The sequence below is a fragment of the Schistocerca nitens genome, chromosome 2 (assembly GCF_023898315.1).
Source record: "Schistocerca nitens isolate TAMUIC-IGC-003100 chromosome 2, iqSchNite1.1, whole genome shotgun sequence".
In the NCBI taxonomy this organism is placed as follows: domain Eukaryota; kingdom Metazoa; phylum Arthropoda; class Insecta; order Orthoptera; family Acrididae; genus Schistocerca; species Schistocerca nitens.
Window position 1 is genome coordinate 1110164542 of NC_064615.1, and position 26626 is coordinate 1110191167.

Here is a 26626-nt window from a genome sequence, read left to right on the forward strand (position 1 = left end):
TAATTATTGAACGCCCCTCGTAGAACGATACCTTTATTTCGAATGTGGAGCTTACTCCACCGACGTTATGTAGCTTTACAAAACCGTCGTCAGCAAACAATTTGTTTGGAACAAATGCTGCTATTTATTTATTTACATACAACTGCGGTCAACCGATTGTCGTTATGAATGAAACAAAGTTCCAGGCTCTAAAAGCTACTCGTTACAGATGAAGCCTAAAGGACACAAATGGGTCTGTCCGTAGCGTTCCACTGAAGTCGTCCATCGGACACACAGATCTGTTTGCGCGCCGGCGGAGAGGACGATGGACTGCGATATGGCGATAAAGGGCTGCCCTTGCCGGAGCTACGCGGGCCGCCTGTCCTCTGGAGGCGAACAGCCGCTGAGGCGCGCCACTTGCCGTCAGGATGGAGCGGTACGCAGGTCGCGTCGCCCTGGTGACGGGCGCCAACTCCGGCATCGGCGCCGCCACCGCGCGGGCGCTGCTCAGGAGGGGGCTCGAGGTCGTCGGCCTCGACAAGAGGATCGACAGGGTCCAGGTAGTTAACTAACCACCAGCCTCGGTACAGCATCTGAAAATCGGACTGGTTCGAAAACTGCGCCAGTATTTCTGTTCGAAGTGTTATTTAGCTAACTGAAACAGAAATAGCGTGGGTTTCAGTGCCATAGAGAAATGAATGTGATGTATTAAGAGTAAGGTATTACTTTTTTCTATTTTTAGCTCAGTCACTTTTTTATGACACAATCGTAACTGGTTTTCAGCCTTCATAGGTCATCCTCAAATGGTACTTTTTTTGGGTCATCAGTCTTCTGACTGGTTTGATGCGGCCCGCCACGAATTCCTCTCCTGTGCCAAACTCTTCATCTCAGAGTAGCACTTACAACCTACGTCCCCAATTATTTTCTGAATGTATTCCAATCTCTGTCCTCCTTTGCAGTTTGTCTCCTCTACATCTCCGTCTGGTACCACGGAAGTCATTCTCTGATGTCTTAAACTAATGTCCTATCGTCCTGTCCCTTCTGCATGTGAAAGTTTTCCACATATCCCTTTCCTCTCCGATTCTGTGCAAAAATTCGTCTTCATTACCTTACCATTCAACCTAATTTTCAACATTCATCCGTAGCTCCACATCTCAAATGCTTCGATTCTCTTCGGTTCCGGGTTTCCCACAGCCCATGCTTCGCTACCACACAATGTTGTGCTCCAAATGTACTTTCTGAGAAATTCCTTCAACAGATTAAGGCCCTTTTTACCGGTGCTAGTCTGCTTTTGATGTCCACCTTGTCCTGTCCGACACTTGTTATGTTGTTGCCTAGGAAGAGGAATCCATTAACTTCATCTACTTCGTGACCATAGGTCCTGATGTTAGGTTTCTCGCTGTTCTCATTTCTGCTACTTCTCATTACATTCGTCTTTCTACGATTTACTCTCAAACCATATTCTGTACTAATTAGACTATTAATTCAGTTCAGAAGATCATGTAGCTCATCTTCACTTCCACTCAAGATAGTAATGTCATCAGCAAATCTTGTCATTGATATCCTTTCACTTTGTCTTTTAATTCCACTCCTGAACCTTTCTTTTATTTCCATCATTGCTTCCTCAATGTACAGATTGAAGAGTAGGGGCGAAAGGCTACAGCCTTCTTAATACGAGCCCTTCGTTCTTGATCGTCCACTGTTATTATTCCCTCCTGGATCTTGTACGTATTGTATATTAACCGTCCCTCCATATAGCTTACCCCTATTTTTCTCAGAATTACGAACATCTTGCACCATTTTATTTTCTCGAACGCTTTTTCCAGGTCGACAAATCCTATGAATGTATCTTGATTTATCTTTAGTCTTGCATCCATTTCCAACCGACATGTCAGGATTGCCTGTCTGGTGCCTTTACCTTTTTCTAAAGCCATGAGCTGTTAAGCTGATTGTGCGATAATTCTCGCACTTGGCAGCTCTTGCAGTCTTCGGAACTGTGTGGATGATATTCTTCCGAAAGTCAAATGGTATGTCGTCAGACTACTCATACATTCTACACACCAACCTGAATAGTCGTTTTGTTGCCAGTTCCGCCAAGGATTTTAGAAATTCTCTTGGAATGATATCTATCCGTTCCGCCTTATTTGATCTTAAGTCCTCCAAAGCTCTCGTGAATTCTGATTTTAATCTCTTCTAAATCCACTGGTGTTTCATTTTCTACCACAACAGATATACCCTCCCCTTCATAGAGGCCTTCAATGTACTCTTTCCAACTATCTTCTCACTCGTCTGCATTTAACAGTGGAATTCCCGTTGCACCCTCAATCTTACCACTCTTGCTATTAATTTCACCGTAGGCTGTTTTGATTTTCCTGCTGCCTCAGTCCTTCCGACCATCATTTCTTTTTCGATTTCTTCACGTTTTTCATGCAGCCATTTCGTCTTAGCTTCATTCCTCAGCAATTTGTATTTCCTGAATTTCCCTGCACACTACACTTCCTATTTGTTTCATTCCTCTGCAACTTGTATTTCTTTATTCCTGAATTTCCCTGAACACTCCTGTACTTCTTTCTTTCACCGATCAACTGAAGTTGTGTTTTTTCGGAGTTATTTCTTTTGAACCAATGTTTTTCTATCCAACTTCTATCATTGCTCTTATTAGAGATGTTCATTGCTCGTCAACTGTACTGCCTACTGAGCTATTCCTTATTGTTGTATCTACAGCCATAGAGAACTTAGCGTATCTTGTCATTCCTCATTACTCTCGTATCCCACTTCTTTGCTTATTGATTCTGCCTGACTAATCTCTTACACTTCAGCCTACTCTTGATCACCACTGCATTCTGATCTGAGTCTATATCAACTCAGTCGAGTATCTGATTTCAGAATCTCTGCATGTCTATGATTTAATCGAACTGAATATTCCCGTATCACTCAGACTTCTCCAAGAAAACTTCCACCTCTTGTGATTCTTGAACAGAGTATTTACTATTACTAGCTGAAACTTATAACAGAACTAAATCAATCTTTCTAGTCTCTCATTCCTTGTCCCGCGCCCTTATTCTCCTTCCCTTAGAACTGTATTCCAGTCCCCGATTACTATTATATTTTCATCTCCCTATTCATACTGTATTACCCGCTCAATATCCTTATATACTTTCTCTGTCTCTAAATATTCAGTCTGCGACGTCGGCATTTATACCTGAACTATCGTTGGTGTTGGTTTGCTGTCGATTCTCATACAAACAACTCTATCAGGGAAATGTTCACAGTAACACACTCTCTTCCCTTCGTTCAATTTGAAATGAATCCTACTCCCGTTTCACCATTTGTCGCTGCTGTCGATATTACCCTATACTCATCTAATCATAAATCCTAGTCTTCTTTCCATTTCTCTTCACTGAACTCTACTATGTCTATAGAGAGCCTTTGAATTTCTCTCCTCAGATTTTCTAGCTTCCCGACCACGTTCAGGCTCCTGACAAACCCACGTCCCGACTCGTAGGACGCTATCCTTTCGTTGGTTATTTAACCTTTTTCTCATGGTCACCTCCCCTTTGGCAGTCCACTCCCAGAGATTCGAATGGGGGACTGTTCCGGAATCTTTTGTCAATGGAGAGATCATCATGAAAATTTTTCAGTTACAGGCTACATATCTTCTGGATACACGTTATGTGTCTTTAATGCAGTGATTTCCATTGCCTTCTGCATTGTTGATTGCGTTTACTTAAACTTATGGGCTGACTTTTTTCTGGTTCATAAACATTTTATCTTTATCTGTTATTACTTTTATATCGTAATTTCATGTACTGACACGTTCCATGACCTTGGACGTTTGATATTGTTGTTTCTTCCGCCCTTAGGGGCAGTTTCCTAAACCGAGGACAAGAGAGTGGCCTTAACCTCCGTCCGCTCCATCGCCCTCTTTGACAAGGCCGTTGGCAGAAAGAGGGTGATTCTTATGTCGGAAGTCTTCGCCCGCCTATGATGGTTATTAATCAATATTTAAGTAGTTTCGTGTTTCGAACTTGGGACCGAAGACGTCAATCAAATCAATAATCAAAGACGATACCCCTCGACCACTTGTGCATCACCAATGCTGCTATGGACAATACGAAAGGTTACAGTAAGACCTGAAACAAGTGCTATTTTTTTCATTTGGTTTACCTGTGAGCTTATTAATGTGCTATAACAATGTATATGAGCGGCATTTGATGGACAAGTGCTCGTCACCGTCTCCACAAACAGGATGTTGTTTCTTCCAAAATGTATTAACAGTTCTTGCTGCTAACAAGTGAGTCCGACTGTAGGACTGTAACACTGTAAGCACTATTGTCTGAACTTGTCATGTTCTCAGAGATTCAAAACACACTATCTAATGTCGGCAAGCAAACAAACCAAGACTTACCTTAATGTTGCGTTTGGCTTCTATATTCACACTAGCGAAATCCTTCAATAGAGTCCAGATTTTCATTACCGGAATGACAGCGTCGACCTCCGTGGATTCTCATTTTTTTTCACGAAGCATCTTGGTGATGCCCGCGTGTTGCTCGAGCCTGTAGTAACAAATCACGCAGACCGTCTTTGAGTTGCTCCGACATCTTCCTTTAATCCGAACTTTTGGAGACCCAAATTACTGGAGCACTACTCAAGAATGGGTCGCACAAGTGTTCTATTCGCGGTCTCCTCCATATCTGAGCCAAAGTTTCATCAGAATTCTTCCAATAAATTTAAATCGATAATTCGCCTTCCCTACTGCCGACACTACTTGCTCCTTTCATTTCATGTAGCTTTGCAATGTTACACGTAGACATATAGAGCGTAACGGGTGTAATTTATTTTTGTGGTGTCACCGCCAGACACCACACTTGCTAGGTGGTAGCTTAAATCGGCCGCGGTCCATTAGTACATGTCGGACCCGCGTGTCGCCACTGTGTGATCGCAGACCGAGCGCCACCACACGGCAGGTCTCGAGAGACGTAAGAGAACTCGCCCCAGTTGTACGACGACGTTGCTAGCGACTATACTGACGAAGCCTTTGCTCTCATTTGCCGAGAGACAGTTAGAATAGCCTTCAGCTAAGTTAATGGCTACGACTTAGCAAGGCGCCAATTGTCACAGTGCATGTATCTTACGAGTCTCATTTGTATAGTCAAGAGAGATGTACCAAAGGAAGCATTAAAAGTTAAGTATATTCCAAAGCTACGTATTTTCTTTATAGCAGTCATAACGTATCCTGTTCCAGACTTGACGCCAGTCGGCGTGTGTGTACGCGTGCCTTTCGGCTCCCTTCTCAGTGTGGCGTAGCTAGCTTGTTACGCCACAACAATTTTATTTTTATTTACACGTCAAGTTCCATAGGACCAAGGTCATGGAACGTGTCAGTACTTGAAATTACAACATAGAGGTAATAACAGATAAAAATCAAAACTTTATGAACCAGAAAAATGTCAGCCCATAAGTTAAAGTAGACGCGATCAACAATTCAACCAGAATGAGTTTAATTTTTAAAGGAATTCCTCGACAGAGTAGAAGGGGTGACCCATGAGGAAACTCTTTAGTTTTGATTTGAATGCGCGTGTATTAGTGCAAAGTTTTTTTAATTCGAGTGGTAGCTTATTGAAAATGGATGCAGCAGTATACTGCACACCTTTCTGCACAGGAGTCAAGGAAGTCCGATCCAAATGCAGGTTTGATTTCTGACATGTATTAACTAAGTGAAAGTTGCTTATTCTTGAGAATAAGCTAATATATATCGTGATCAGGGGTCGACAAGGGGATCGTGAACTTACACCACTTATTGCCCGAACTCCCCGTTTCTGAGCCAAAAATATCATTTTAGAATGGGAAGAGTTACCCCAAAATATAATACCATACGACATAAGCAAATGAATATAAGCAAAGTAGACTAATTTTCTTGTCGAACGATCACTCACTTCAGATACCGTTCGAATAGTAAAAATGGCAGTATTAAGTCTCTGAACAAGATCCTGAACGTGGGCTTTCCATCACAGTGTACTATCTATCTGAACACCTAGAAATCTGAACTGCCCAGTTTCACTAATCATATGCCCATTCTGTGAAATTAAAACGTCGGGTTTTGTTGAATTGTGTGTTAGAAACTGTAAAAACTGAGTCTTACTGTGATATAGCGTTAGCTTATTTTCTACAAGCCATGAACCTAGGTCATGGACTGCACTATATGAAACCGAGCCAATGTTGCACATAACATACTTTACTACCAAGCTAGTGTCATCAGCAAACAGAAATGTTTTAGAGTTACCCCTAATGCCAGAGGGCATATCATTTATATAAATAAGGAATAGGAGTGGCCCCAACACTGATCGCTGGGGCACCTCCTACTTGATTGTACCCCACTCAAACCCCACATCACAGCCATTCTCAACATTGTGAATAATAATCTTTTGCTGTTTATTGCTAAAGTAAGAGGTGAAACAAGTGTGAGCTACTCCCAATATTACGTAATGGGCCAACGTCTGCAGCAATATTTTGTGATCAACACAATCAAACGCCTTAGTTAAATCAAAAAAATATGCCTAGCGTTCGAAACCTTTTGTTTAACTCATCCAGTACCTCACAGAGAAAGAAAATATTGCAAAGTGTGAAATTATTTAAGTGGAGCTCCGTTACACCAATAATCTACAAGCAGTTCGCTAACTTTGTCTCTAATACCTCTTATATTTTGATGAAATATACTAATTCCTTCTCTATTTGGAAACATGACGTCCTCTGAAGGTGAGCCCTTAGTTAGAGGGACTTGCTTTAAGTAAGATCAGATATTTCTACTGGTTGCTGAGGACAGCATACTGAACAATATTACTTCTTTATTTATGTCACTGCAGACTAAAAGTCATAGTCAGTACAAGTCATATATCTTTTAGTTGGTTAGTACCTCCAAGTACATAAGGCAAGAGAAAGCACTGAATGACCGTCTTTCCCCCGGGCAGCAGGTCAGGTGTGAGGCGTGGACGTGTGGACGCAAAACGCTTAGTGCATACTGACAGCCATAGTCCTCTTAGTGGTGCAGCATTGTCATGCAGAAAGCCTCAGGTCGTAAAGCTTCTGATGTGTTTGCGGGAAGACTGTTACACGCAGAGAAACAACAACCAGCACGCTGATGTGTGTACACTTCAAGGTCCCATGTGTAACAATATCCGCAACTACACCTGTTACAGCCCGTATAATCGTCATGTCTGTGTCCATCAGCACAACACCACCAATGTACCGAACAGTACAGGAGTGTTTTTCCTACTCATCCGCATTAACTGACACCTTTCTACATTTGCATCAAGCTGTCATTCATCATACCAAATTGAAATTATCTCCGACTCATCCTGTAGCCTCTAACACACTCTACTAAAACACTGTCCATTACACTGCAGTATAGTCAGAAAACCGTTGCCTTACCCATCACATCGTTTATCCATACATAGAGAATAAGACAGGTTTCATCACTTGTCCCTGGCATACTCGAGATAATAACCTCGTCTCATTTGCACTCTGGAACAACGAACTACGTACTGTTCCATATGGTAGGACCTTCTTTAAACCACAATAGAGTGCTGTGTGGCAATGTGTGGAATTCATTCTGGAAATCTAAAAAAATTGAATTTGCCTGTTGCCCTTCAACAATGGTTCGCAGGTTTTCATACAAGAAAAGGACAAGCATTTTTCACGAGCGGTGCATTCTAAATCTGTGCTGATTTGCGGACAAACTTTTGTGTCCAAAGGAGATTTATTATTTTCCTCGATAGCGTTAGGGATCCGTTCATATACTCCTCTTACACGCACGAGTCACCTGCGCTTTTTTCCACTCAGTTGAGACTTCACTCTGAGCCGGAGATTATGCAAGCTAGGTAACGGGTTCAGTGCCAAAGAGTACTCCCCGTAACACCGAATACTGCATTCCATACGGACCCGGCGACTGATTTCTTTTCAGCTTTTTCAGATGCTTCTCTATATCAGAGATGACTATAACTATGTTTCTCGTACTGGGGTATGTGTGGCGGTCAAACGACGATGTCTGTACTATATTCCTACGTGAATGATATTTTAAACGCGAAATTTAAAATTACTGTTCCTATTGCTGTCTTCTGTTGTCACACCAGACTGGACTTTTCGATGAGTTACTGGATAGAAGCCTTTGACTCAGTTACTAATTTTATGCACTGCCAGAATTTTCTCCAGGCCTCGTCAAGATCTGCTAACGTATGGAGGTGAATTTGTGTTAGTCTGCTAAGTGACATGTGACACTAACTGGTAGCAGTACATGCTCAGCGAATGTGGGGTCATCATTCTGCGACCTCCTGTTGATTTCATGTTCTGCCAGCCAAGCTGCTATCCCTTTGCTTGACTGCTATCCATCTGCCTGACTGGCCAATATAGAATTTATCATACTAAGGACAAGTAATTTTTTACATACCACTTTACCTGTCCTAGCTATGGTACTGTACACCGCTCCTGCAGTCAATGCAAAGAGCACCAGAGCGAATAGAACAGGGGTTGAATTTTCGGTTCTTGTTTACGATGAAAGGTGTTATCTATCAGCACAGGGCTGTAGCTATTGATTGTGACAAGAAATTTGTGCCTCAGCCTAGATGAGTAACTTCCTTTCCAGTTTTACGATATTGCAGTGCCTGTGTTGATAAGAAGAACGATGCAATGTGCTTCCGGACATACATGCATGTCAGGCATTGTGTTATGAAACACACAAAATTTATTCGAATTTGCGAGTGCGAAGAAACATCAGCTTAATAAGGGAATGATGACAGTGAAAATTTGTGCCGACCCGACATTCGAACCTTTACTTCCAGCTTTACATGAGCATTCACGTTAATCGCTTTGGCTATCCGTGAAGGACTCGTGGCCTGACCTAAACTTCCGTATGTCTTCGTTCCTGCAACAGAACCTGTACTCGTACACACATTATGTAATTCCCGTGCAGCGGAGGAAAGTTTAATTGAATGTCGCTGTCCAGCATTGGCAGATAAATTTGATATTGCAGTGCCTGTCGTGATAAGAAGGAGGATACACTGTCCTTCCGGATATGCATGCTTGCAATTCTGAACCTCATGGATAGGGAGTAGCAGCCGTCCATATCCCCTCCCCACACACACATCCAAGCAGTTTCAGCGTTCAATTTGAGGACAGGGAACTATTTTTGCAATGTCTTCCTGACGTCCAGAAAGAATTTTAGTCTGCAACAGAGTACGTTCTGATCTGAAACGCCCTGGCTATTAATGCTTTGTACCAGACTAGTACTTGAACCAAGAACCTTCGTGCTACACTTGTAAGTGCTCTACTAACTGAGCTATTCAGTCGCAGGTCGCAACTCACGCCCCTCCTACAAACCTGTACTTCTATCATAGATTCCACACTTCATAGAACTCCTGCATGCCTTCTTGTAGAACCAGAACGCCTGGAAAAAAGAATATTGTAGAAAAATGACTTACCCACAGCCTGAATAATTGATCTTGGAATCAATTTAACACTTCAGGAGAGTGTGTGCTTAAACATTACGTCATATTAGAACCGTGTCTGCACACTGGAGTGGGCTTGTAACTAGGGAGGGAACAAATGTGTCAACATCCTACTAAAATTTGGGATGTTGTTAGAAGAGATAACCCGCCCCCCCCCCCCCCCCCCAGGTGAGACACCAGAAGATGGAGTCACTGGACGCTATTGAGAAGCATTATATAACACATAGTTAAGCCACGTTCTATATTGTAGTGACAGTTGTCACTGTTAGATGTCGGAGATCGCTGAAACACGCGTTAATTCGAAGCGCTCATGTCCGGATGTCCACACGCAGTGCCCCAGCAGGCCAGAGACTCACGCACCACTGGTTGCCGCCGTGTACTCGCGTCTCAGCGATCGCTCCATGTCTGCAGCCAGACGTGGCATTCCAGACAGGAATGTCCAGATGTGGAGGCGTCTAGGGACGAGTGGAATGGTAGGAATTTGGATTTTATCAATATCTCTAGTGCCAACATTTGTCAGTGATTGATACTGAATTTTCTCAAATATCCACGTCAAAATCGGTGAATACCCACAATGAATATGATCACAAAGGCTGCCCGAAACATTAGTATTAGTATTAATCCGCTCTTCACCCGCCTAGAGGGCGGCATGATTTTATCTCGCCTGACTGGTTTCAGAGGCTTAGCGACGGCTTGCGCCTTAAGCCAGGAATGTCATTTCGTTCCCGTCACTGGCTACCTCTGCCATACACCAGGACATCAAGCAAAGTCGTCCTAGGAAACCAGCCACATATTTATCAGTGTAATTACAATTAAATATTACGATCATCGTACCAGTCTGATGACATTTGCCAATGAATAAAGAATTGGAAATGACTTCTGTTGACGGCTTGGGCTCTGGAAATTTCCATATCTATACCATTGTTATGAGTGGACATAATTTTCCACATAAAACCTTTCCTGCCCCTTACACCAATCGCTGCAATGAAAAATTATGGCCACACACACAGGCTAGGTGTCTCGATTCTCCTCATTTCTAGAAACTTATTTGATTTGAAGTGTCCTAGCCAGTGAGAGTCGAGAATGGACTGTAGGTATTTTCATTCAGCCTTTCTGGGAAGTGCTGCATCTCCTCCACGACTCTCTCAAACAAGTGCTGTAAAACACAGGCCTCCGGCAATATGTGATGATCAAAAGTGTTCCCAGTGACAAAAGGGTTAGAAAGGCATCACCAGTATGTGTTGGTGTACTGTAATAAACGTCACAGTCGATAGTGCCACAAAGAACATGTCAGGATCTGCATAGGGGAGCTAATGAGAGGACGTTCTGCGATCCATTTTGCTACAGCTATATTTCCCGCCCTGTTTGTACACTATAGCAGATCCAGTTGAACCCCAGCATTGCTGTACTGTGTAGCTGTTTACGAATTGAGTCTATCATCTCCCTATGTCGGCTATACTCTTCAGTGCATTGAAATTACAATTACCGATGTCAAATCAATCCTCCCCTTACAACTACACATATGTAATTTTCTTACGTGAATAGTAGTCTGATCACTTCCCACAAACGTCTGGTGACATGTTGGAATATAAGCTACAGTAACTTTATGTTCAAGCAGCACTATCATTTATAGGTGTATAGCGACAGAAAAAGTTATATGTCCACACTCGCACCAGTTGGGCGTCGTTCTGACTCCCTCTCCCCTCCCACCGCCCCACGCCATATTGTCATTATCACATATCTGTCAAGGAATAAAGGATGTAATTACAATTAAAAAGGTTCCACAACTTTTTTATTTTCTAGATTTCACCACTTCCGCGAAACCCTTTCGTATTTTTTATACTTGTATATCCATCTATCTCAGTGGCGTCTTACACGTTCGGACCGCCATGTTAGAGTTCGTGGTAGTGGATTTCAGCTTTATATCATGTTTAAACGCATAACTATCGTACACCTAACACCAAGGTCATACAAATTTCTTGCCTAAGACATCACTGTGAGAGCAATTTACTAGAGTACGTCCATTCGGCGTTAATTTTCAAGAGTGGAGTAAACGGGTAGAGAAACGTTTGCATACCATGATGTTATCGTAAACTTTTCGGAATTTAATTTCCTATTGCTAAAAACCGTACCAGTTTAACATTTTGGAGGCGGAACACCTCGAGACGGACCTGATTTAGCTGGCAAAAATAAGTTTGTTTCGAAAAAAAAGCACCTGTTACAGCGTCATACAATGATTTTGTTTGTTACATGTGCGAGAATACCATTACTTCGATCAAGGTTGAAATTATACGAAGCATACTGGACGCTGGGTTCTTTTTTCTTCTCAACAAACTAATTTTTGCCAGCTGCATCGGACCTGCCTCGGGGTGTACCGCCTCCAAAATTTTAAACAGGTGCAGTGTTTACCAAGAGATATTGTGCTTGGAGCCGATACCAAACACTTTTCCGACCTCGGGGAAGATCAGGTTGGATTCCGTAGAAATATTGGAACACGTGAGGCAATACTGACCCTACGACTTATCTTAGAAGCTAGATTAAGGAAAGACAAATCTACGTTTCTAGCATTTGTAGACTTAGAGTAAGCTTTTGACGACGCTGACTGGCATACTCTCTTTCAAATTCTGAACGTGGCAGGGGTAAAATCCATGGAGTGAAAGGCTATTTACACATTGTACAGAAAACAGATGGCAGTTACAAGAGTCGAGGGACACGAAAGGGAAGCAGTGGTTGGGAAGGGAGTGAGACAGGGTTGTAGACTCTCCCCGATGTTATTCAATCTGTATATTGAGCAAGCAGTGAAGGAAACTAAAGAAAAATTTGGAGTAGGTATTAAAATACATGGAGAAGAAATAAAAACTTTGAGGTTATATGATGACATTGTAATGCTGTCAGAGACAGCAAAGGACTAGGAAGAGCAGTTTAACGGAATGGATAGTGTCTTGAAAGGATGATATAAGAGGAACATCAACAAAAGCAAAACGAGGATAATGGAATGGAATCGAATTAAGTCGGGTGATGCTGAGGGAATTAAATTAGGAAATGAGACACTTAAAGTAGTAAAAGAGTTTTGCTATTTGGGGAGCAAAATAACTGATGATGGTCGAAGTAGAGAGGATATAAAATGTAGACTGGCAATGCCAAGGAAAGCGTTTCTGAAGAGGAGAAATTTGTTAACATCGAGTATAGATTGAAGTGTCAGGAAGTCGTTTCTCAAAGTATTTGTATGGAGCGTAGCCTTGTATGGAAGTGAAACATGGACGATAAATTGTTTGGATAAGAAGAGAATAGAAGCTTTTGAAATGTGGTGCTACAGAAGAATGCTGAAGATTAGATGGGTAGATCACATAACTAATGAGGAGGTACTAAATAGGATTGGGGAGACGAGAAGTTTGTGGCACAACTTGACTAGAAGAAGGGATCGGTTGGTAGGACATGTTCTGAGGCATCAAGGGATCACAAATTTAGCATTGGAGGGCAGCGTGGAAGGTAAACATTGTAGAGGGAGACCAAGAGATGAATACACTAAGCAGATTCAGAAGGATGTAGGCTGCAGTAGTTACTGGGAGATGAAGTAGCTTGCACAGGATAGAGTAGCATGGAGAGCTGCATCAAACCAGTCACAGGACTGAAGACCACAACAACAACACACGTAAACATTTCTCTACCGGTTTACTTGGCCCTTCAAAATTAACGCCGAATGGACGTACTGTAGTATATAGCGCTCGCAATGATGTCTTAGACGAGAAATATGTATGATTTGGATGTTAGGTCTGCTATGGTTATGTGTTTAAACATGATATAAGGTTCAAATACACTAACACGAACTCCAAGATGACGGTCCGAATACATAAGACGCCATTATGCTGGCTTGATTTACAAGTAACAAAAGTATGAAACGGTTTCATGGAAGTGGCAAATTGAAATCAGCGTTTGGTGTCATTGATCGGGAGGCCCCTTGCGTAGCAGGTCCAGTCGCCTTGGTGCAGGTCTCATTACATTCGACGCCACATTGGACGACCTGTGTGGCGGTTCGGGGTAAAATGATGATGAAGACAACACAACACGAAGTCCCTGAGCGGAGAAAATCTCCGACCCAGACGAGAATCGAACCCAAGCCCGTAGAACGGCAAGCCGTCACGCTGACCACTCAGCTATCTTTTTTTATTATTTTTTTAATCAAAGACGCTACCCCTTTTTTTTAAAAAAAAAGAAGGTGAGGGAGGGCGGGGAAGGCAGAGCGATCAGGGGTCGTAACCCGAGGCCTGGTCACAGTGTCCCCCTCGTCCGTCAAGGAATCAGGGATGGGAAGGGGAAATCTTTTGTGGGAATTATTATTTATTTATTTATTTATTTTTATTTACTGTTTTTAATACATTCTTAATGTGGTTTTACTTTGTACCACAACAAAAATAAATGTATCTAGCACCGCATCGTGCTCTGAGAAAAAGAAAACAATATCTCGGCACGTTCATATACCGAGGTAATGTATATGGGGAAAACGAAAAAAAAGTGCTTCATACAGGATGCAGAAGGGTGTGTCGCTACTCTCCTTACGCTTCATCATCCAGATACGTCTTCACGCATATCATGTTATTCCACCGAGAATCGAACTTAGTCTTGTCAGCTCACTCAATGGGAGTCTTCTCCTACCTGTTGATGATCCAGCTGCGTGGAGGGTCGCGTAGGGCACTCCCTAAGTAATTAGAAAAATACTGTCTTTATTTTGGGTTCCGTACGATCTTGCAATGACGTTCTTGTAGGTAGTTCCAAAAGTCGAATACATCTTTAGGTCCATCGTGAAATAAGTAGTGTACCGCATACGCACGGATCCACGTGACAGCGTTGGTCTTGGCGCGCGGGAAATACTGTTGATCCGGAAATAGTAGAAACCGAGGTGTAATGTGTTCCAGAGTCACTCGTAGAAAATACGACAAAATTTGTCGCACCAAGCGCCATACGTCTGCTGCCGCGCCACATGTGAGACGGTGTTCGTCCGTGTCTGGTATCCCGCAGTCTGCGCAGAGAGGCGATTCCGTCATGTTTATCTTGTGGAGGCGTGATCGGGTGATCTGTTTACCATTGACTGTGATGTACCATGTGGAGCGGACTGCAGTGTCCAGTGGAACCGTGTGAATCGTCTTCCACACCACCTTCCAATTAACCTGAGGGCTTTTGGTCTCCACGATGTTTTGTGGGCGCCTCTGCTGTAGGACATGATATACATCCCGCGCCGTTGCCTGTTTCGTCGGTGGTACTGCGATACGGACATAGCTGTGTTCAATGTAAAAGTTCCCGAAGTAGTAGAAGGGTGGGGGTATGTCTTGCGTCGTCAGTGGGGGCATAAGGGAGGGTGGAGCTAAGGACTCCAACAGCAAACCTGTCAAACTTTCCGGGTGGTGGCGCCACAGCTTGATGTGTGAGCTGACATACAGGGCCACAGCTCTGTCGTGGACATGGACTAGACCAAGACCTCTCCTTTCTGGGGGAAGGGTCAGTGACTCATAACTGACTTTGAAGAGCATGCCTGTACTGACGTAGGCTCCGAATGCCGCTAATAGACGTCGAGCCATCAGTAACGGTATTGGAAGAACACGCGCTATGTGTGGAAGGCGCGAGGCGAGGTAAACATTGACGAAGTGTGTCCTTTGTAGAATGTCGAGGGTCCGCAGACGAAGGTTGAAGATCTGGACCCGAATTTGTTGTAATAAGCGGCGGTAGTTAAGAGCCGCAGTGCGCCGTATGTCGTCGTGAAACTCTATTCCGAGACATTTGATAGTGCCACGAAGCTGCAGGGGTTCGACACACGCTGGGGTCAACCCGTCTCCTATGGCCATGGCGACCGATTTGGCGACGTTGAGACAGCTGCCGGAAGCCACATAGTACGTGGTAATCCATTCTAGTGCTCTGTTGACATCGTCGCGATTGCGGAACACGAGAACCAGGTCGTCTGCATATGCTGTACAGCGAAATGTGACGTCACGTAGGGTAAGACCGGTGAGGCGTTGACGGAGGCCACAGAGGAGCGGTTCCAGTGCCAGAGCATAGAGTAACGTCGACAAGGGGCAGCCTTGACGCACGGAGCGGAAGATCGGGAGGGACTGCGAGAGACACCCGTTAACGAGCACTTTGGAAGTCGCCCCTCGGAGGAGGCGCATCACGACGTCTGTGAATTGCTGTGGGTACTGCATGTGCTGGAGAACGGACGTTAGGTACGCGTGATCCACTCGGCTAAAATCTAGTGATGCCAGCGCTCCCGGGATGCGGCGTGCCCTGGCTAGGGCTATTGAGTCACGGTATCGACACAGTGCTGTGTGGATGTAGTTGATACCCCCTAGGGAAGTCTGGTCTGGCGAGATGACGTAAGGTAGGGTCGGTCGTAGACAGTTTGCTAATAGTCTGGTGAATATCTTCATGTCGCAGTTGACGAGTGTTAGCAGGCGGTAATCTTGTATTCGAGCCCCACCTTTAGGTTTGTGAACCGGTATAATTATTCCTTCTACGAAGGTCGCTGGGAGCGGCACCGCGGGGGACATAACCTCCCGACAGATGTCTGTTAACTTGGGAGCCAGTAAATACTGGAAAGTTCTATAAAACTCCACAGGGAGCCCGTCGGGGCCAGGAGACTTATTCGCCGCTCCTTTACCGATGGCGTCGATAACTTCGTCTTCCGTAATGTCGTTCAATAATTCAGTTTGTAAATCCTGTGGGACAATGCCGTAAACCAGTTATGAGACTTCTATCACCGTCGTCGGGTCGGAACATTGAGCAGAATAAAGTCGTGCGTAATGGTCGAAGAAGGCTGCAGCACTATCGCGTTGTATGGTGTGATGACGGCCGTCCTCAGTGACGACGGCATGTATCAGCGCCCGTCTTCGCAGTGTACGTTCTCGGATGACGTGGTACATGGTGGGTCGTTCCGTTGCGAGTCTGTCTTGTGTCCGCGCTCGGACGATCGTTCCTTCGAGGTGTCGGCGCATATGGGCTACGATCTGTGCTTTCGCACGCTGAACTGTCAACTGTCGTTCCGGTGTGGGTGGCAAGGAGGCGCATTCGCGAAGGACGGTGAAATAAAAATCAAGGGTCTGCCGCTTCCAAGCAGCAGTCACGACAATACGTAATAAAGGTTCGCCGTAGGGCCGGCTTGGCGCAGGTTAACCACCAACTAATCGACGTAGGATACGTTGGGAGGCGGCGGACGCACAAACTCCACGTGTCTTCGATGGCGCGTCGACAATCCGGAGAAGCGAGATGAGCAAGGTTTAATTTCCAGGGATGTCGGCTGCGCCACACCCGTTGGCGACGAAGGGTGACGGCACATATATAGGCCTCGTGATCAGAAAAGGCTACTGGCCACACCTCCGCGTCACTCACCGTTGCCGCGAGAGAACGGGAGACGTAAATCCTATCGATGCGACTAGACGAGTGACTCGTGAAATGGGTGTATCCCGGTCTATTGCCTCGGACATGTTCCCACGTATCTACCAGCTGGAGATCGCCGATGAGTGTCCCAAGTTCGGGGCACGGTGAATGGCGTGGCAGCTGATCTTTAGGTGCTTGGGTGCAACTGAAATCGCCCCCTAATATCAAGTCATCGTGCCTGCCCTGAAAAAGCGGTGCTATTCCTTCTGCGAAGAAGAGCGATCGGTCACGACGGCGATTCGTTCCGGAAGGGGCGTACACATTGGTAAACCGGACGCCTTGCACCTTTACGGCCATTCCTCTAGCGTCGGGGAGATATCGGACTTCGTCCGCCTCGAGGCCCTCTCTGAGGAGAATTGCGACCCCACTGTTAGTTGGCGAGGCGTGGGACACATGAGCCGTATAACCATACATACCCGGGAAATCGGCGACGAAGACTTCTTGGAGAAAGACAATGTCAACGTCTGCTGCATTGAGCATGTCTTGGAGCAGCGACAACTTCGTACGTGTCCGAATGGTGTTAATGTTGATGGTCGTTAAGCGATAGGTCTGTAGATCGTCTCCTGCGGTGGGGGCCGCCGTCAGTGTCGCCGTAAAAGGTGGGGCCTGTGATCTGCTGGCCGCGTCCGCGCCATCATCTGTTGCTACTCGGGAGGGGCCGAGGTGTGGGAGGAGAGAACTCTCTCCTCGTCCACCACAGGGGGCGTAGAATCGTCTTCAATGTCATCCGCCCAAGGTCCGTAAGTTAACGGTGGCTGCGGTAGAACACTCGTGGGCTGAGTGAGTAAGGGTGAATCCGCAGTTGTTTCCGGTTGTGTACCAACGGCGGGCGCTGTGCTGGCCATTCGTTTGTCCGAGAGAGCGGAATCGGGTTTGTCAAAATCAGACAAAGTGACAGGTGAGGGCGATCTCGTGTCATTCATTTTCCTCGTCGTTTCGTCGGCCGTCCGGTCGTCAACTGGAGAAGACGTCCGCTGGAGGCAATCGTCTGAGGGTGTGCGACGTCGCTTTTTATGTTTTCTCGGTGACCTTTGTTTGCGGACGTGGGTTTCTGCGTCCGAAAGAGTTTGTGGTTCCCGTATAGCATCCCCCTCAGGTATAAAGGCGGAGGTCGGTACAACCCTAGCGTCGAGTTCCATTCTCTCGTCCGAATCTTCATGTGGAGTCGATGGGCGGCGTTCTTCAACCTCTGCAGACACCATAATGGGGTTGGTCAATCCAGGACTGGCGACAGGTGCGCATTCTAACGCTTTCTGTCTTCCGAGGAGGTTGTCGTCTGCCATGACGGCCGATCGTGTCACCTCTGCGTAATTGACGGGGAGGGCCGTGAGCGTAGGAGGTGGTGTTGTGTCATGCAATGGAAGTTGTGTAACCCGACGTTGAATACACGCCGAGCGCACATGACCCTCCTGGCCGCAACCAGAACAAGTACGAGGTTGTCCGTCGTACATTACTATTGCTCGACAGCCACCTATGACTAAGTAGGACGGCACATGTTTCTTTAATTCAATTTTCACTTGGCGGACGCCGTTGAGGACCCGGTACGTCTCGAAGGTGTTCCATTTTTCGGCCACGTGGCTAATTACCGTCCCATAAGGGCGGAAAGCTGAGGTAACGACGTCCGGTGGTACTTCGAAAGGCAGTTCGAAGACTCTTAGTGTGCCTAATCCTAGTCCAGCATGGCCAACAGTAACCTCTCCGGTGTGACCATCGGAGTGTTTGAACTTGAGAGTGTTCGCGCATCTGTTCACAACTGCGTGACATAACTCGTCATCGACCATCTTGACGTAAACGACGCTACTTGTGATGGATAGGTGGATACCGATGATGTGCTGTGTTGGTATCTGAACTTCGTCACGGATGAATCGTTCGACTTCAAAGGCTCGTGGTCGTGCGTAGTCGGGCTGGAAGCTAACCTTGATGGTAGCTTTTCTGTACGAATAAGCCATGGCGACTCAGTGTTAACGGACGCGAGTATTAGCTGCGGCGAGGAAGTAAACAAAGTAGGCGCTCTCGCGACTCTGCGGACGGGACGTAAACAAGACGTCATCGCCGCTCACCGGCCGAAGGCAGACTGAAATTGTGTGCCGGACCGAGACTCGAAATCACGCTGACCACTCAGCTATCGGGGCGGACATGGAAGTGGCGAAAACGAGGAAATACGAGGTGCATTCAAATGAAACCTGGTCATTGCGTCTACCTCTGCCTTACACGGAAGGTGGGACTATGTAACTGCGGGTACGGTGGCGCGATCTACTGCTAGAGAGACTGACGACGCATGGTCACCGTTTGATGTTGCATAGCGCCAGCGTGGTTGCTCGCCTAAGAGAAGGTGCTCACACAAGTTATCGTCCACTACCGAAATGTATCGACGGATGAAGGCTGTGTCAGGTGAGTACAGCCTGAGTCGTTCAAGTGTCGTGGAATGGCGCAAACGATTCCTTGAGTGGCGCCAGGCACTGGAAGGCGATGCACGTCCTGGACAGACTCGTCGTGTCATCACACCGGAAACGGTTGCGGAAGTGAATGCTTTAGTCTTGGACAACCGCAGAATCACCGTGGACGGGATCTATCGGTTACTGCGTATTAGCGTGGGCGATGCACCATAATGCACCATAATGCATCAACCCTTGAACTTTCAAAAAATCTGTGCGCAGTGGGTTCCCCACCAACTGACCGCCAAACAGCGCAGTGCTGGAATGTCGCTGTCTTTGAGTCATCTGTAACGTTATCATAAGGAGAAATACGGCTTTCTGTCACGTACTGTCACAGGTGACGAAACATAGTGTCACCACTTTGAACCGGAAGGCAAGTGTCAGAGCGAGCACCTCCGAAGAAATCAAAGGCCGTGCACACCACTTCTGGTAAGGTCATGACGTCCTTTTCTGATCGCAAGAGCCAACTGCTTGTCGAGTTCGTGGAAAGGGCAACCACCATCAATGCGCAGCGTTATCGATTCACTTTATAGAACCTTGGACGAACCATTTAGTCGAAACGACGAGCATGTTATTGGTTCAAATGGCTGTAAGCACTAAGGGACTTAACATCTGAGGTCATCAGTCCCCTAGACTTAGAACTACTTAAACATAACTAACCTAAGGACATCACACACATCCATGCCAGAGGCAGGATTCTAACCTGCGACCGTAGTAGCAGCGCGGTTCAGGACTGAAGCGCCTAGAACCGCTCGGCCACAGCGGCCAGCGAGGCATGTTGTCCAATGGCTTTTATCCTCCTGCATGATAATGCCTGCCCACACACGGCCGGTGCGGTGAAGGCGACATTGCAGCAGCGTGGGAAACGCTGGATCATCCATCTTGCAGTCCCGAACTTTCACGGCGTGACTTTCATGTGTTTGGAACTCTAAAACAAGCCATTCGCCGACATCGATTCGCAACGGACGACGAAGAACATAACTAGGTCCAGGGCTGGATCTGACAGCTTCTTCGAGGATGGAAACGAATGGGATAAATGTGCCAACAGTTTTGGCGACTATTTTTGAGTATGTGTGCTGTGTATAACTAAATTTTTGAGTTAATAAAATAGTTACCTTCAGTTTACACTAGAGATGGGGTTTAATTTGAATGCCCGGGATACGACATGTCCAACAAAAGTAACTAAGTCTGGTTGTAAGGGAGGTATAGAATTGAAGTGGAAAATTTCGATTTCACTGCTTTAATTGCCATAAAGGGGATGTAAGCTTTTATGTGGAAAATTATGAGAATGGTATAGATATTGATAATTCCAGAGCCAAAGCCGTCGACAGGAGTCATTTCCAATAATATGTTCATTGTCAAATGGCATCTTAATATTTAATTGTAATTACACTGATAAATATGTGGCTGGTCTCTTAGGACGACTCTGCCTGAAGTCTGGGTGTTTGGCAGAAGTAGCCGGTGGTTAGAATGAATTGGCATTTCTGGATTAAGGTGCAAATCATCGCTAAGCCTCATGAACCAGTCAACTGGGGTAACCCGTGTCGCCCTCTAGGTGGGTGGATAGCCAACTAATACTCAGTATGTGTTGGGCAGCCTAAATGATCACATTCATTGTTATTCCCCCAATTTTAGGTTCATATTTGCGAAGATTCAGTATCAATCACTAACAAGCGTTGGCGCTGGAGGTATTGATAAAATCCAAATTCCTGCCATTCCAATCATCCCCAGACGCCTCCACAGCTGGGCGTTCCTGTCTGGTGGGCCGAGTCAGGCTGCTGACATGGCGCGGTCGCTGAGACGTCTGAGACGTGAGTACACGGCGGCAACCAGTGCTTCGCGATTTCTGGCCTGGGGCGCTGCATGTGGACTTCCCGAAGTGAGAGCGTCGGATTTGCTACTGTTCCAGCGATCTCCGACCCCTAACTGTGGTAACTACTACTGCAGAATGGAACACGGTTTAACTATGTGATATATACTGCTCCTCAGTAGCGTCCAGTGGACTCTGTCTTGCAGTGGAAAGATGGTATTCGTTGTTGTTACTGTACTGCCACATGGTAGACCGTTCCTTCTCCTTCTTCGTCTCGCTGTAGCTGAGAAAACCAACTTAGGGTTTGTGTAGCGCTTCAAAAACCCAACCACATCATCAAATTCCCGATTGAAAAATTTATTGTTCCTGATAGTGGTATTATGAGCATACATACCAACTAAACCCCTCCGCACATTGTTTAAGAACACATCATGCAATTCAGCAGGAATTTGAAATTTTCAGCTACCTCTAATGTAGTGGATTTCTTACCAATTGACCCAACTGTCCCTGTATCCACCAACAGGAGGCAAGTGAATAAAACTCCAGAAGGGATTGGAAACTGGGCACTTATATGGTCGAATCGCACCAAAAGTAGCATTCCTAATATCCATCAATCGGTTACAAGATAAAACTGGCCGCACACGGATGGTATTGATTTAACTAATTAATAAATCAATCCAGTAGAGTAAGGGAATACTTCCAAGACATCCACAGCTGGGTGCTTTCCAGGTATCCACTAGTTTGTTCAGGAGAAAGAAGGAATTAGAGGGATAAGTGCGGCACACAACACACACTACCTACTTTTTCTCAAATACCTTTGTTCCATCTGTTACCAGTTTCCATTGCTATGGAAGTGAGAGAACAAGTGGATATAGCGACCACCAGCGCCAGGTAGGTGAGAGGGCCATCGAGGGATGGACGGGATGAGGTGTGGTCTGTGTGTGTTTGCACTCGTTAGTTCACACAAACAGGAAGTAATTACTTGAGACAGATGGAGTGAGACGAGGGGGGGGGGGGGGGGGAGGGAACAGGAGGGACAGAGAGGCAAGAATTGAGTCTGGTATCAATTCTGAAAGGAATATCACTGCCTGATTCTTTGTTTGCAGAGTATTAGTGCTATCTCACAGTTGCGACGGTCCCTGGGATGCACTGTGCAGTGAGATTGGTCCGGCAGTCAGTCACATGATCGAGAGCTCTTTCACCAGACATGTGCAGTACAGTCTGCCCCTACGTATGATGAGTGTTTCATGGCAGTATTCAATGTGTGACCACACAAAGAAAGCGCCACAAATGTTTAAAAATTCCATACTGCATTGTCATCCAGAAACTGCTTAAAGAACCAGTATTACATACACTATAACCAATTTCCTGACAAACCTTGTAAATGAATAAATAACTTTATTACACATAATCCTTTCCCTGCCATAAATTTTTTTTTAAATGTTCGATACACCCCAAACGATTTCCTGTCAAGTAGAAATCAACTGAGTCTTTTTCCCCCAATTCCAGATTGGGGGAGGCGAGAGGATCTGGAGGAGGCAACAGTGGCTCGTAGTTTTCCCAGAGGAGGAGAGGTTAATTAATTGTTCAGTTTAATTTATTAGTGCATTAGTTACATGTCGAAAGTGTGTTTGTATCGCTGAGGGGATTTCCTGGAGGGGTGGAGGACGAGGAGGGGGAGGTGTGAGGGATTTCTCAGAAGAATGAGTTACCCTCAGGGAGTCATAAATCAACCTCCAGGGCATCATAAATCAATTAACAGAACAATAGGGTACTGGCTGGATAAAGAAATAGATGATGCAGATGCAGGTCTAAGTTATAAGCTAAAAATTAAATTGGGCATTATTAAAACTACACCTAACAAAAATAAGGAATGAGTTATTTTCTACGTGTGAACGTATATGCAAACGTTACTACATATTTTGTACAAAGACATTTAATAATCGCTAACCCACCAAGAATCCTAAGACATTTCCTATATACATTGATCTATGTTCTTGTATTTCGGATAGGGGAAGTGGATGGTTGGATGATCTTGAAAGTAGTTGTAATTACGGAGTTGAAAGCGTAGCGACCCCCTTTTCTTACCTATATGAAATGTGTAAAAGCGCGAAACCTAGAAATATTACGAAAATTGACTGAGAGTACACAAAATTAGAGAAAAATTACCATGAAACGTGCACAGACCGAAATCAATAAAACTGTGTGTCCTGGACGAAAGTGGATTGATGTTACATATAAACACCTTAATAGTGGAAAGAGGGGGCATTCTAGAGAGGTGGTCTCAAGGTGAAACGATCATAGCATCCTGCACATGAGCAGTACAACCTAACATTGATTGGACCATGACTTCACTGTGGAAGAAGAACGTTACAAGGAGAAGTGGTAAACTGCGATAAGACTGTTACATCTTCTCTGGCTACTGATAGTTTTGTTTATTACTTCGTAAAATGTCGCTCTTTCTTAGTATGCATTTTCAGCTGCCAACAATCATTTTATAGGACTGTTAGGAATATACTACAATTTACAAACCGAAACATCTTATCGGTAGAGTCTACGTGATCAGTATACTGTAACCTTTGTCGAGAACTGACAACTAATGAGGTGACCTACGGCTATATCATGCAAAACAGTGCAAGAACATGGAGAGCCAATGAGTCAGAGGCAGTATTAAGAAATACTGTATTTGTTCCTTAGCAAGGGTGTAACAAAATTCAATTTGCAGCAACTTCAAAATCTAGAGGGCATCGTCGTCTTTTTATTACCTACATGGAGATCTATAGTGAGTTAGAACATCAGCCACAACTCGTCTATGATTCTGAAATTTGGAGTAAGTGTTCTATTGCGTCTTTTACGTAGAACTGTCTATCGGTTCCAATATTTGCGAATGATCCCTTTGATTTCTTTATAAATGTTTTCTCTTGGTGACCAATATTTTTTAACCATGTTCGCAAATCACTGTCTCTTTGTCGACGGTCTCAAGATCATCTAATTTTCTTGATGTCAGCAGCGCTAAAGGGTTTCTCTCACGTGACTGTTGTGAAACTAGTTCTTCGGTCCAGTTATCTCATGATGGATTTAATATTATTTTACAAGATTGCTTGTTCTTACTGTCGATAATGTAAGTGAACATTTCCTGGTTTGTGCTAGCTGTATGGAAGTAGTCCCTTTCTGCTAAAGTATAGTTGAGCTGCATCCGTGTAATTCAGTTTAGGCTAAAATTGAATGACTTTACGACCGGCGCGTCCAATTCTGGCACCATGTGCAAGCATACAGGCATCAGGCTAACTGGACAACCGTTCGTTACTTTCGTCTATGTGTACTTGCAGTTACGTTTTATTTGAATTTCGCCTAACCTAATAATTTTGCTCGCCCAAGCACGAGGAGACTTTCTGTCCCAACTTTGCCATGTATATTCCATTTACTGTTGAACATCGTTTCTAGTGTAATGTGAAAGTTATTTGAAGCTCTCGCTCCGGCAGATGACAACTAACACTTCAATAACCTTGTAACCTCCCCACGTAAAATAATTCACCGCAACCTCTCAACAGAAAATGTTAACATAAATAATATTCACGTTAAGTGTAACCTCCCCACAAAATAAATTGAAATTAAATAATTATTATGGACAGCGATTCTAATTTTTGTGTGACCTCAGAACAAAATTGGTTCCCATTTACAATCTCCGTGCACAAATGCATTCACATTTAATGTACCCACAAAATTCTTTTCTCATTTAATGTAAGCTCGAAACAGAAAAATTCCTAAAGCTCGTAATAAAAAAATAAATTCAGTAACCTGGTAAATTTTAGGACGACAGCAGTGCTGCATCATGGCCCTGTAAGATCATTCTGAATAAAAAAAACAAAAAATTCTTACCTCAATAAAAACGGCGAATATATCTGCTCTCACCTAAAAAATTTTCGGCACAGCTCCGTGCAATGCTGCCCTATACATTTGTGATTCGTGAAAGAATGATCATGCATTGGATAAATTCTTTAAATTGAAATGAATGCTTTTAAAAAAAATTACTTTATATTACAAAAATTATTATTAGGGCACTTTTAAAACATTTGGATGACAGTTCACATACATTACTACACATGCGCGAGGCTGCTTTTTACCTTATACAATAATACTCAGGCTCCGGACTCCCGACCAGAGCAGACTCCAGACAAGCGCAAACAACCTCAGACTAGCGACTAGCAACAACTAACTGCTACAGTTACACAGTTCATACTACAGTCAACACTGCTCTCTGGTCAGCGATTCTCATATCGCAGGCAGCGCATACCTCTTACAACCTCACGTCCCATATTTGATATTACATCAGTTTCAGTTATTGGGTTTTCAGATTACGAATTTTTACCTGGAGATCTTGGGGAATTTCGATTCACAGTCAAAAAAATGTATTCCACATGCCCTCTCTTCCCTCTTGGCCGCTTCTGGTCTTTGGTGGACACTGGGGTAACTGTACGAGTCTCCGCAGCTCGTGGATTCTTCATGTAAGCCCTGCACCGAACTGACGAAGTTTCTGCTTTAGACAGTCTACTTGGCTCCAGTTCATAGCAACATGCTCGGGCTGTACATAGTCTCTTACTGTACGTTCGTGGTATACATATCTCCAATATGAATATACCTGAACTGGGGTAATTTGATGTCAAGCAATAGATATTCCAGTTCGCGTTCGTTATTCAGTACAAGATAATGAAGTCAGAAAAGCGGCGATATATACAAGCGACTTGAGACTCAACCATGTCCAAATGATACTGCTTTTGGAAAGCCTGGCAAATAGTTGTTCACAGGTGGCTCGATGACATGAGGCATCCTTGCAGAAGCTGTGTAGTTTAGAACGATAAATATGAGCCTCTTCTCTTTGCCACCCACAGAAAAATCCGTGCTAACACCTATGTTACTTGCTTTCTGACAGATCATACAATATGAAACATGTCGACAGACTCTTGATATCTACCGATTCCATGAATACCCTCTTTCCCGTTGCTTGGAGAAAAAACTGCGAACTATCTAGCGCAGGACGTCCTAAGACGTCTTGTTACGTCGCAAGAACTCCATAAATCGAAGTTTCGGTGAATATCGCGCTGCTCAGATTGCCCGACAGGAGCAACACACTTCAATTTTCCTTCTTCAAATGGTTCAATTGGCTCTAATCACTATGGGACTTAACATCTAAGGACATCAGTCCCCTAGACTTAGAGTTACTTAAACCTAACTAACCTAAGGACAGCACACACATCCATGCCCGAGGCAGGATTCGAACCTGCGACCGTAGCGGTAGCGCGGATCTTGAACGAAACGCCTAGAACTGCTCGGTCACAGCGGCCGGCGTGAGATCCTATCTGAATTGTGGTTACTGTTCATTTGAAGAGCTGATCTTTTAGTTTCTGATGTACTGAGAAAAGTACAACAACGAGCAGAACACCGACTGAAGTCCTAAAAATTGTTTATTTGTCATAGTGATT

The 26626-nt window shown here is 44.7% G+C and overlaps 1 protein-coding gene across 1 annotated transcript in view; it reads left to right on the forward strand.

Annotated features, from left to right (window-relative positions):
- The first annotated feature begins 407 nt into the window (after positions 1 to 407).
- LOC126235577 (dehydrogenase/reductase SDR family member 11-like) overlaps positions 408 to 26626 on the forward strand; it is a 51099-nt gene continuing 24880 nt past the window's right edge. Inside the window, exon 1 of the mRNA XM_049944294.1 lies at positions 408 to 539. Coding sequence (XP_049800251.1) covers positions 408 to 539 — 132 coding nt within the window. The remainder of the gene's footprint in view (positions 540 to 26626) is intronic.